Genomic DNA, 12728 nt, shown 5'->3' with positions numbered 1-12728 from the left:
TTTCCCGTGACGTGTGATCGTTTGTAATGTAAAACACTAAATTCTGTGTTTTTTATTCATATTTTAAATGCCTCACATTTGTTGCCACAACTCAAAATTGAAATTGCCTGTCATAAGTTTTAAAGATTGATCTCTAACAATGAAAATTTCATTACAACTAGTCAATAAAAGGGATTAATTTTTATTGATCTCACGAGAATCGTAAAAAATGTCAAAAATCGCGCCACATTTATTTATTTAACACCTTCATAAAAACTGAGTTTATTCTCGACAAAATACAAAAACAGTATACGAAACCTGCACTCTTTACCTTTAAAACGCATCTTAATTTTTATCGATAGGACACTAGAATCAAAAGATATCGAATTTTTACCGTTAAGTTGATAAAAATTTTATTGAACATTGATTTCATTCAAAATCAACGATCGTTTAAAGCTTTGTTTCTAAGAGAACGGTTCATTCTACACAAAAAATGCTTATTAAACATTTTTGTTTGAAATTATCTCAGCTACATTTTTTATTTGAAACATTTTTTTCTACGGTGCGGTGTACAGATTCTTGGTAAATCGATTTTTTTTCGTTTTACCCTCTTGCGGGGGGGGGGGGGTTAGGGTGAAGCCCGGGGGTAAAAGTTATAAACTTTTTGGCATCTTTTTGGGGTCCCAAAATTAATATTCTCTGCAAAATTCATATTGTTGACTGTTCAGTTGACTGGACTAGTAAAAATATTGAAATTAAAAAAGGAGTATGGCAGGGATTTCCCCTATACTTTTTAATATTTATTCAAGGAAAATTTTGGTGAAAATTCCAAGATCTAGCAATGAGAACAGACTCATTGCGAAATGCAACGTGTTGAAGATAACTGCGTCATAATCATATCGATTACGTAGTGAATGGAATGGCTCGTGCTCGTGGTGTTACTGTTTTAAGACTTCCACCATATCACTGCAAATTAAATTTGATTGAGCTATTCTGGGCACAAAGGGTTATGTGGCACGTCATAAAGAAACTTTTAAAATTGAAGACGTGAAACGTCTTCTAAATACTGCTATTGGTGAGGTTGCACCATTAACATGGCAGAATACTATTTCCCATGCACGGAAGGTCGAAAAACGAATGTGGGAGTTAGATGTTCATGTTGACACTATAATCGAAGCAGTAGTGATTATGTTGACAGGCCACAACAGCAGTGAAAGTGAGAGTAATGGCAATCCCTCTTAAATAGACATGATAAGCTGTGAAAATTATTAAATGTAAGTACTAACATAAGCAAAAAATATACTATATTATTACAGCTCTGATGAATCTAATAATTGCAAGCGAATATTCTACAATTATTAGCGAATAGAGTCTACAATAACATGATCTATCATTTTTACTATAATAAGTATGTCAGGGTGATTTCCAGGTGCCTTTGTGTATATCATTCCGAGCGTTGTTAAAATTATACAATCGTTTAAAAAAAACTATTAAAAAATAAGACATTTTTGAAGTCACGGCATCAAGAATATTTAAAATTACTTCTCAAGCACCAAATTGTTTCATTTTGTTGGGTTGTGTTATTATTCCTATTTCATACCATGCAAGTTAAGCGTTTACAGCATGAACTGTATTGCAATTCATCATTTGACGGAATTTTCAGTTTTTTATTGACGCTTGTAAAATGAAAGTATTTGCTTCATTCCGTAATTTCAGCAATCTGCTGAGTCAGCTGTTAATTCAACTGTTGAGTCTTTATTTAGCTGTGTAAACACATTTCGACATAATGTCAGGGCATTCATTAATTCCGCCATTAGACTAATTCGGTTATTTGGCAACTCAAGAGAATAAAATTTTTCAACGCAATACGTAGAATTAATTGTAGGGAAGAATGTATTTGTAACAATATAATTCATGAACTACATGGCCCGATGTATAACTTCTTCCAAATAAACACGTTTTGGCATTTTTTAGAAGACATTATGGACATATAGACCAAACAAGCATCTGCGGTTGCTAGTACTCTTTCTATTGATAAACTAAATAATTGAATTTACATAGCTTTGGTGGACATCACGTGTTAAGACTACCACCTGATCATTGCCAATTCAATCCAATTAAATATATTTGGGGATATGCAAAACATATGACGAGACAGTCTTGGAAACATGGCAACAAGCATTGGATACTGCCACTAAAATTTGGGAAAAAAGTGTAACAAAATTATGGAGATTTAATTGAAGAATGGTGGATTCTTGAAGGTAGCATCGAAGCAGTTAATCCGGTTGTAATTTACCATCTGAATGAGGATAGCGATGACAGTCATTATGACTGTGAACCTGATGGTTGATAATAGTTTTAGGAGATAAGGAGAATAAGAGAATTTGTAATTTTGTTTTTGTACTACTAATTGAATATTGGTTATTGAACGTTACAGCCTTCTCCAGCTGATTCTCCAAGGGAAGGTAAATGGTAAGAGAGGACCGGGAAGAAGATGCATTTCCTGGCTTCAAAATTTACGAAAGTGGTATAAGACGACTACCACTGAACTGTTCCGCGCTGCAATAAACAAAGTAAAGATAGCTGTGATGATCGTCAAAAACCGGAACGGATGGGCACTTTAAGAAGAATTGAATATTGTACTAATATGATCTACACTCATCACTTAGCATATTTAAAAAAATTTTGAGAATTTACTATTGTAAAATTCAGCACATTGTGCCATTTAAATTGATACTTTCATAACGAATTTGAAACAGTCATATATTCATGGAATAGACTGTAAAACGATTTTCCAATTGGAACTCGAAACATCAAAACAAATTTAAAATTATAAAATTAAAGTTTCATTACAATCAATAATCAATGTGGTTTAATCCCATATACATACAATATTTACTTAAACATGCCACAAGACAACAATTTCCCAAGCTTTTTAGACTATAATTGATTTAAGTCCTTGAGAATAAAATTTATGAGGATAATGATAACAAAAATTTTGCTAATATTTGTTGAATTTTTAAATAAATATTTATGCATTCTATTTTTAATAAGAATAAATAAATATGGTTGCTAGGAGCAGTTTTATAAGATAAAAACTATTTATAAGTAAAGATAAATTCTATGCATTTTATAGACAGTGATAATTGATTGTTTATAAACAATAGTTTTATTTTTACTTCTAGTAAAGACATTGAATAATTAATTGAAACAGTACTGACTACTTTGAGTACATAAATTTTATCTTCCTTAAGGTCCTATCCATTTTATTTGTTGACATATAAATATATATTTCTACACAAGGTCCTTTAAATAGTAACCTGACTGGTACACCCATGTGTCATATTATGCCTCCCATAATTAATGGACAGTGGAAGTGTGACGTCACAACTGTCAATTACTTTCCAAACAAAAGTTGAAATGCCCAATCTCAAGACTTTTTAATTTCTATAAAGTTAACATTTTGCTTCCTCTGCTGCTTTTTCTTTAAGTATAGTGTTTTTTACGATAACACCATCATAATTCCGTGTTCTATTTCTATGAAATACAGTTTAATAGTTTAAATTAAAGACATTCTAACCTTACTTTATTGATACATGCATTTTATTGTTATTTTTATAAAACAATATGCTTTATTATTTACACAACCTTGTAAAATTGTTGTAGTAACTATTAGAATACTTAAACATTGCAAAAAGCGGAAAGATTCTGTAAAAAAATGAAAAAATAACGAAAAATACAAATTATCCACACTAAACAAGGTTTGTTTGGAAAGTGAAACTGACAGATGTCAATAAAATCTACACTTCAACGGTCCATTAGTTTTTTTTTAGTAAAAAGCATATAAAATATTTTTATAGAATTCAGGGCAGTTATTCAAGGCTTAATGGAAAAATCATTAGGAAAAACATGCAGTAGTATATTTAAAAATTTTATTGTTTTTTTTTTGTTTAATTTGTTTAGTTACATGTACTCTAAAAAAAGACGCCATGAAATTAAAAACACTAATAATAAGAAAATAGAAAGCACAGATTTTGTAAAAGTTGTAGGTACCTTAGGCAACTTCTTTCTTTTAATAGTTAATTTTTGGATTTATAAGGCATACCTATACTATTACATTCATAGAATACTTTGTTTCATTAGGAGAAAAGTTCATTCATTCTATTTAAGCAAGGAGATTCCTACATGGGATAAAATATTAAAGGCACTAAGAGATATTGATTTTGCTATGAAATATACTGAATTAATATTATTTTATTTTTAATGTGTCTAAGGTTATTTAAGTTAATTGGGTTGTTGTAAAGCAAACCAACTCTGTAACTGGATTGAAGATATTCATAGAACCTATAAAACAATTTTGAGAAAAGGTAGTTTGAAACTTTATTAATTTTTGATGAAGCAGAACATGATGATGAACAGGGAAGTGTCAGAAATTTAGTTGTATGTTAGCTTTGGCATTGGGTAAACTATGAGGATCACTCTGTAAGAAATAATTCTCTTTTCGAATATACATGAGGATTCTGTGCTGTTAACCATTAAGAACTGCCCTATAGTGATTGAGCCTATGGAATAAAAAAATCCTTTCAGTTGAGCTTTCTGAGGGGGAAATGTCCTGAACGGACTTACCCCCTTTCTGGTTCCAATGGTAGTTAAATGATAAGACAATTTATGTTAAAGAGGGAGAGAGCTACAGATGGGTGGAAGAAAAGGGGAAGGTGGACTGGGAATGATCTCAAGATATGTAATATGAACAAGAGGAAAGTAAAGTATCATCTAATCCAGGTGTTCACAGGACATGGTTATGCCAGCTTATATCTGAAATGGATTGACAAGGAGACTGATGTGTGTGTACAGCTGAGGTCACTGAATAGTTTACACCTTAATTTTTTATGTGTTCAAAACACCTAGAATACATTAGAATCAAGCACAACAAACACAAGTAATTGCCAAAATCAAAGAACAGCAAAAACTTCTTTCTATAATTTTCATTTTGTTACATTTTGTAAATTAGATGTATTATATTTTTGTTTTTTAATTTTAATCAACCTATTCTGTCCGGGTCTGCCACTGGTAACATCACTTTGACGTAAAATGTGTGTTTAAACAAGGTAAAAATTAAAAAAATTAGCTATAAGATATATACGAGCGTAAACTACTCAATGACCGCAGCTGTACATTGTCAAGAATATACAAATTTAGATGGCTGGATGAAAGAATCTCTGTGGTGCTGGTTGAACTGATGCTGTAGGGAGAAAGATTGCAGAAAACGAAAATTATTGAGAAATTCGTGAAGGGTATGATTTTTATGGTAAATAGAAACTGGTGAGTAATAAGAATGTAGTTTATAATGGAGCAGAGTAGGTGCGAATGGGAGCAGGTCACTGTAAAATATTACCACATAGGTTTTCAACCATGCCCCTTAATGTGAGATGAAGGTTTTTGGTAGGTTTAAATGCTGCACAATCCTTCAGTACAATCTGAATAGTGTCTTTTGATGACATTCCTCCATGTGCATAAAAAAACCTTATTCATTGGCTCAATGAAACCTCTATTATCATTACACCATTAAAAATCTAATTAAGACTCAAAATATTAGAAATGTAAATTACATTCAGTTAATGAGTTAATAAACCATTCTTAAAATAGTTATGTAGTTTTCCAAGTTACTATTGTTATTGCTATCTCAAAAATTGTATTTTTAACTAATGTAGTTGGCACCATCATCTAACTAGTTTATTAAACTTTAATGTTAATAAACCATAGATATTATTTTTAAAACAATGTCACATCAGCTAAGTTAATCTAAAAATACATTAATTACCAAATAGGAATATTCTATTTTTATGAAATATACAGGTATTACACTAGAACAAATGAACAAAGAACAGATACATTTTACAACACAATAAATGTTAACCCTATTCTTTCTATAATATCTACTATGTATTATATACCAAAAAAGCTGGTGGACATTTCTGTAGGAAAAATGTATTTGAAATAAAATTGAGTTTTGGACAGAATATTTATGAAAACAAAAATACAAGTGTAAGAGAGTATATTCGTCGCTGTTACTGCAATAGGTTGTATGTCAAAATTATTCACTTTTCAGTTTAATGTATTTTCCAAACCAAAATCATATGTTCTAGCATACTTCAAAATCTCATATGTGAATACGACATATTAATGGAGCGCGCGCATCCAACTAATATATCTTATTCAGTTATGGTGTTAAATTGGTTGCTGCAATCAGATGTATGTCAAACATCTGAGAGCAAAAAGTCAGGTTGGTTTGTTTTTACGTGTTTTTGTTAATTTTAAAACAGAAATATACTAGTACTATTTGCATGTAGTGCTTTAAAAGTTCTTATCATTTTGTGATAGAAGGATCTACAAAACAAAGTTAATGGTGCATAACTCGACCTACTATGACCTAAGAGATAAGACAGTTACCTGCTTTCTAGGGCACGAGGGCCAAGGAGGTCTTGAAAGTGATATTTTCGCATCCATCGCGATAAAATTCCTAAACCAAAAGATTAATGAACAGTGTCCTATAAAGATCATTATTTGGAGCGATGGCTGTTGCTATCAAAATAGAAACATCAAACTATCCAATGCCAAATATCAAGTAATATTTCCAAAAAGTATTCAATTACTATAGAGCAGAAATATCTGGAAGTAGGGCATACAAAAATGGATGTAGACTCAGTACATAGTCTAATAGAACGAAAGTTGAGACACAGAAAAGTAATCTACCTCTCTTCTGATTATTTGCATATTATGAGAGAAGCAAGGTATACTCCCTCTCCTTTTCAAGTAGCTGAATTGAAGCACACAGATTTTTATAAATTTGGGTCAATTTATTGGTTTTATTGTAGCATAAGGCCCGGCCGTAAAACAGGAGACCTAACAGTGACTGATATCTGCGCTCTCCAACACAATCCAAATGGAACAATTTTGTACAATCTGCAGTTCTCAGATACTTGGGTCGACATGCCTCATCTTCAACGTTCGGTAATTACCAATGATCAATTGTCTCATCTTTATGAAGGCCCATGCCCAATTGAGCGCATACTAAGTATGCCCGTTTACAAGAACTAAAAGAGTTTATTCCTGCAGATTGCAGATTATTTTATGAAATTTGTTGCATAAATAAGTTTTAATTTTGCATTTTCTTAAAGAAATATCTTTGTATTTCATGCCTCATGTTTACCTTCTATTACTTAAGAAAATAAAACATTTAAATATCATACAATTAGGTCTCGGTTCTTTATTATAATACATCATATGTCAAAAAATGTAACCAAGCGGTAGCAAGCAAATTATCTTGTCATTAAAAAGGGTTTTTAAGCCCTAGTTAGTTGATCTGTTAATATAACATTAATATAATTCGGCAAAAGTATAATTTGTCCTAAACAGCAGATCAAAAATATGTTGTTTCATCTCCTGAAATATCGCCTATTTTTACATACAACCTTTTGGAGTAACAGCGACAATATGTAATATGATTGGCTTTAGTAAGACAAAACTTGATGTGATAACAAGCCTTCATTGGTTGATATTAATATCAACAATATACATTCTTAATAATACATCTCCACAACATCTGTCTTGCTCCAACTCCACATTTTCCTATATTTTTCTGACGATAACTTGCAGAGTTGGTATTTTGTCCCTCTCATCACATGGTCTAGATCTAGATATTGTAATTTTTTGTAAATTTATGGCATGACTCTGAAACTTTTTAAACTGTGGCATGTCAAATATTATGTTAATATGGGATTAAGCCACAATTGATTGTAACAAGCATTAGATTTTTAACATTTGACATTTTGATTTCCACTTTGGAAATCATTTTCAAAAAAAGGTTATTTTAAAAATTCTGGGGAATATATAACCAATCGCTAACAGGTTGTTTTTGAAAATTGATAGATCACTTACTTGACCTCGATCTTGTAGGCCTTCTTTTGGTTTAAAAAAATTCTGACAGTGGTGTTTTTACCCTCTGAATATATTTTGTAAGCACCAATAAAACAAAATACATGAAAATAGGTACGCAACCACAAATACTACAGCCACTTGTTATAGAAAACGACGTCATGGAAGCAGTTAACGAATTTGTATACCTGGGAACGCTCGTCAATACTGAAAATGACACTACCGCAGAGATAAACCGCAGAATTTGAAAGGCTAATAGATGCTATTTTGGACTTAATCTCCTTTTTAAATCTACAGTTATATCAAGAAATACAAAAGTAAAACTCTACAAAACAATAATACGCCCAGTCCTAAAATATGGTTCAGAAACCTGGACTATAAACAAAAAGCAATGAAAACATGTTAGGATGTTTCGAAAGAAAAATACTAAGGCGAATCTATGGAGCGGTAAATGAAAATGGTGTCTGGAGAAGATGATACAACTTCGAACTCTATAGAATATACTAGGAACCAGATATCGTAAAACACATTAAGATAGGACGTCTGAGGTGGGTAGGCCATGTAATGCGGATGGAGCAAACTGACCCAGCTAGAAAAACGCTCCTTGATAGACCTATTGGTCAAAGAAGAAGAGGAAGACCTAGAACAAGATTCCTAGATAACATAGATCAAGATATGAGAAATATGGAAATACATGCTTGGCGGAGGAAGGCAATGGATAGGGACGACTGGAAAAAAATTCTTGGAGAGGCTAGGACCCACACAGGGTTGTAAAGCCAAAATGATGATGATATTTTGTATTCCTTGTGTATAATTCAAGATGATGTGTTTGTAACTTCCTTTAATCTGCTACTGTTTTTTGTTTTTGTTGTTGAATTCTTGAAGTATTGATAACTAAAGCCAGCTACATTCGGCTGTAGCTAAAACTTATTGTTCCAAAATACTTGTTTTTATACATATTCAATATTTTGGTTAACAGTAATGGGTTAAATAGGTTTTTCGGGCAATGAACATAACCTATAGATATATTTGACATTAAATGTAAGCTTAATATACGTCAGTGTTGCCATATACTCAATTATTTCATACTCTCACATCTAAAATTATGGGCAAGAGCACTTAATATAATTATATGAAATGAAAATTTAAAACAAACAAAAACGTGAAAAATACATTATACAATTAAAAGCATAAAATTATACCTAAAAATATAAAATAAAATTATACCTTACATTTAAAAAATACTTATATAATAAAAACCATTAAAATTATGGGACGATTTTCACATTTGGTCCCATTGAAGATAGCTATAATTGAGCTGTCAATTAAAGTTCATAGAACGAAATGTTGGTTCTTGACTGTGTTGCCATGTTTGTTTAATAAATCGGAAAATAGCATGTGATTTATAATTAATAAAAATCCAATAGAACGTTAACAAACTAACAGTCAAAAAGAAATTCTTTCAAAAAATAATAAGAATAGTATTCAGGTACTTTCCACAGATATCTGGTGACTATCTGTAACAATCTGGCAACTAGTGGTTTGAGGATTGCCAAATCTATTAGCTTATTATCAAAGGCAAATGCCAAAAAAATGTTGTAATAATTAACTGCAATTTATATGAGAAGAAACGAGTATTTATTTGTTCGTGTTGTATATAAAAAAATAAAAAAAAGTGCATAATTCATATAATAATATAATAAAAATGTATTTTTGAAAGCTTCTCTATTTGTAATTGAAGCCTACAACATATACATTATAAAGACATGACAACACAGTCAAACGTCAAAAATTTGTTTTGTGAATTTAATTCACAGCTCCTTTGTAGCTATCTTCAATGGGACCAAATGTGAAAATCGTCCAAATTATGCCTAAGGTAAAAATTAATAGTTTAGAAACTACAGAATAAAGTGAAGTTTAAACATCTGTAGCAATCTAGCAATTCCTGTTTTGAGATTTCTGGCTTTATTGCCAAATATATCAGTTTACAAAATAATTGACAAATATATCAAATTACAGAATAATTTACAATATTTAGCTATATATAAGTAAAAAATACTATTTTATGAATGCTTTTTAATATGAATTCAAAAATTGTGGCTTCTCATAACAAAACATTTTAATTTCTTATATTTAATATAAGTATCTTTAATTTTAAAAACTCCTATACTTTATACAAAAAAATATGGCAACACTGTGACGCAAGGTTATGTTTATTGTCCTAAAAACCAATTTAACCCAGTAATGAGTTAAACATTATTATTTGGTCTCTTGGTAAAGACGAAAAACTTTATTTTGTCTAGGTTCATATTTAAGCCATAGTTTAGATAAGCCATCATCAATATTCTCCGCTAATACCATACACTGTCTTTTATGGTTAATTTTTAAGCCTACTTTGGTTGACACAGGGTTTGGTGTATACTTAACAACTCTTGGGCTTCTTTTGTGACTGTCTAAAATCAGCATATTGTCAATGAAGTGTAAGAGGTTTAATCTTTCACCATCATGTTGATTCCAATGTTCTCTCACTTACATAAGTTTCTTAACGATATATTCCAGTAGCATTGTAAACAGTTTTGGTGAGAGGTTGTCACCTGGCTGTACTTTGTGTCCCACTTCAGATGTTGTAATAGTACTAGTGTGAGGGGCACTAGCCTCTCCTAAAGACCAGGGTAGACACAGGAAACAAAGTATTTTAAATACTATACCATACAAATATTTAAATAACAAAGTTATTATAAATAGGAATTGGAAGAACATAAAAACTAAAACTACCAATGAGAAATACCTAAGTGTTTCCCCACATTTAAATATAATTAGTAACAAAAACCTATGGTGAGTGCACACCTGTTTAAAAAAAAATTAAAAACCAAAGTTTAAAGATATATTTATAAAACAAAGTGTAATGAACTCATATTCGTAGGTATTTGGCATTTCATAGGTAACTTTGGCATTAATTTTGGAAAAGTTTTGGAAATTTACCATAGTTTTTGTTATTTTGGTATACTACTTTCTACCTACACATGAAAATCGCTTGACCTTTTCATTATCACTGTATAGAATTAAAATAAACCCGCATTTTTATGAAATGAGACAATTAATTCAGCACCCAATATTTTTAAAATGACAATGACCTCAACTTAGCAACAATTTTGCAACTCCTTTGCGAATGCAAATACCGCTATCTTAAATGATTATCCGTTTCATTCCGACATTTTCTTTGTGGCTGCCCCAAAATGGGGAGAATACATATATATTCAATACAATACATGTATTTTTTTAACTAAAATTTCTTTTTAGAAAGAGAATTGAGCAGATCAAACGAAATCTACGGCGAACATACTCGTGGAACCAGACTACTCTTGGCGAATTTGTTGCAAGACATTTTGCAACGGCTGTACACAGATGTGAATGCACTATGTATGGATCAAGGGTTGAATTTTTACCTGACTCAAGGACGACAACATAGAGCATCGTCTCACGAATTAAAAACATGTGTAGTCAAAATATATTTATTCTATTTTTAGACCAATTATTTCAAAATAGCGAAAAACGTTAGGAAAATTCCCGTTATTAAGTATACGCGACGTACACCAGATCTAATAAAAATCAATAATAGTCTAAATATACCAATTTACTTTAAACAAAGAAAACGTTTCTAGTCGATAAAAGAAATATTACTTACTTTTAAAAACGTGTTAGAAGTTGTTGTACCGGCAACATCCAGCAGTATAACAATGGATTTTTCCACATTCAAAGCAGGGCTGGAATTTTCAGCACTCATTTTCCTTTGCTCACTAACTTTGAATGACCAGCACTATTTTACTGTAAGTAATTGCGATTTTATGCAGTATTTTTTATTAAAAATGTGGAATAAACTAGCCGGCACTGATCGTAGTTGTTCCGGTTTAGCTTCTATAACGTAAATGACAAAATACAAAATGGTGAACGTTTCTCCAACGAGAATGCGCTTGTAGAAAAAACCGCCAAACGAGAACAAGCGAAAGCTTACGAATAAACAGAAGTTACGACCGCGAAAAATAGATTGGTTTTGAATTTAGGAATTTCAAATCAAATGCTAGATCATTTGAAAATTATCAATTATTTGCAAATTAGATATATTAAAGTTAATATACATTTTAAATCATAAATACATAATTAAAATTTACATTGCTCCATATGAAACAAATGAATAATGTCTAATATTACCTATGACCAATAGATGGAATTTCTATAATTAAGCTTCTATGATGTGTTAAGAGTGATTGAATGCATCGTAAAATAACAAATAAAATGATAAGAATGCTTTGATTGCAATTATATTCAACATTATGTATTGTTTTATATCTTTTTTAATTACGTGGATTATTCAGAGTAATAATTGATTATAAATACATAATTTCCATACAGCAAATTTCGAACAAACGTGAGGCATAGGTACCTAAGTTAGGAATATAGCTAAATATTAAATAAACAATAATACAACAATTATACAACTTTTTTTGTACAACTGTATAAATCAACTAAGTCATTTATCTACATCAACAATTAACACTATTTTTTTGATTTTTTATTCAAAGAAGTAAATAATTAAATTAAATTAAATTTATACGTTGTTTATAGTTTATTATCCCATGAAACGCAGTCGAAAAATCACTTGAAAAATCGAAAAATTACCGGGCTGGAATATCTGACATTTCAGCAAAAAAGGGACATTTTTCATTCATTTCAATATTGTGAAAAAACTACGCATTTTAGATAAAAACGTTCAACAGACGACTTTTTTGAAAATACTTTCTCTTTAAAATGAGATT

At 30.8% G+C, this 12728-nt stretch overlaps 1 protein-coding gene across 1 annotated transcript in view; it reads right to left on the bottom strand.

Moving 5' to 3' along the window:
• Nucleotides 1-11870, bottom strand: part of LOC140441305 (uncharacterized) — a 40354-nt gene extending 28484 nt beyond the window's left edge. The window contains exon 1 of the mRNA XM_072531942.1: nucleotides 11600-11870. Within this exon, the coding sequence (XP_072388043.1) occupies nucleotides 11600-11698 (99 nt within the window). The 5' untranslated portion in view covers nucleotides 11699-11870. The remainder of the gene's footprint in view (nucleotides 1-11599) is intronic.
• Between the last annotated feature and the right edge of the window lie 858 nt (nucleotides 11871-12728).

This window comes from Diabrotica undecimpunctata, chromosome 5 (genome assembly GCF_040954645.1).
Source record: "Diabrotica undecimpunctata isolate CICGRU chromosome 5, icDiaUnde3, whole genome shotgun sequence".
Lineage (NCBI taxonomy): Eukaryota > Metazoa > Arthropoda > Insecta > Coleoptera > Chrysomelidae > Diabrotica > Diabrotica undecimpunctata.
This window is presented reverse-complemented; position numbering and strand designations above follow the sequence as displayed.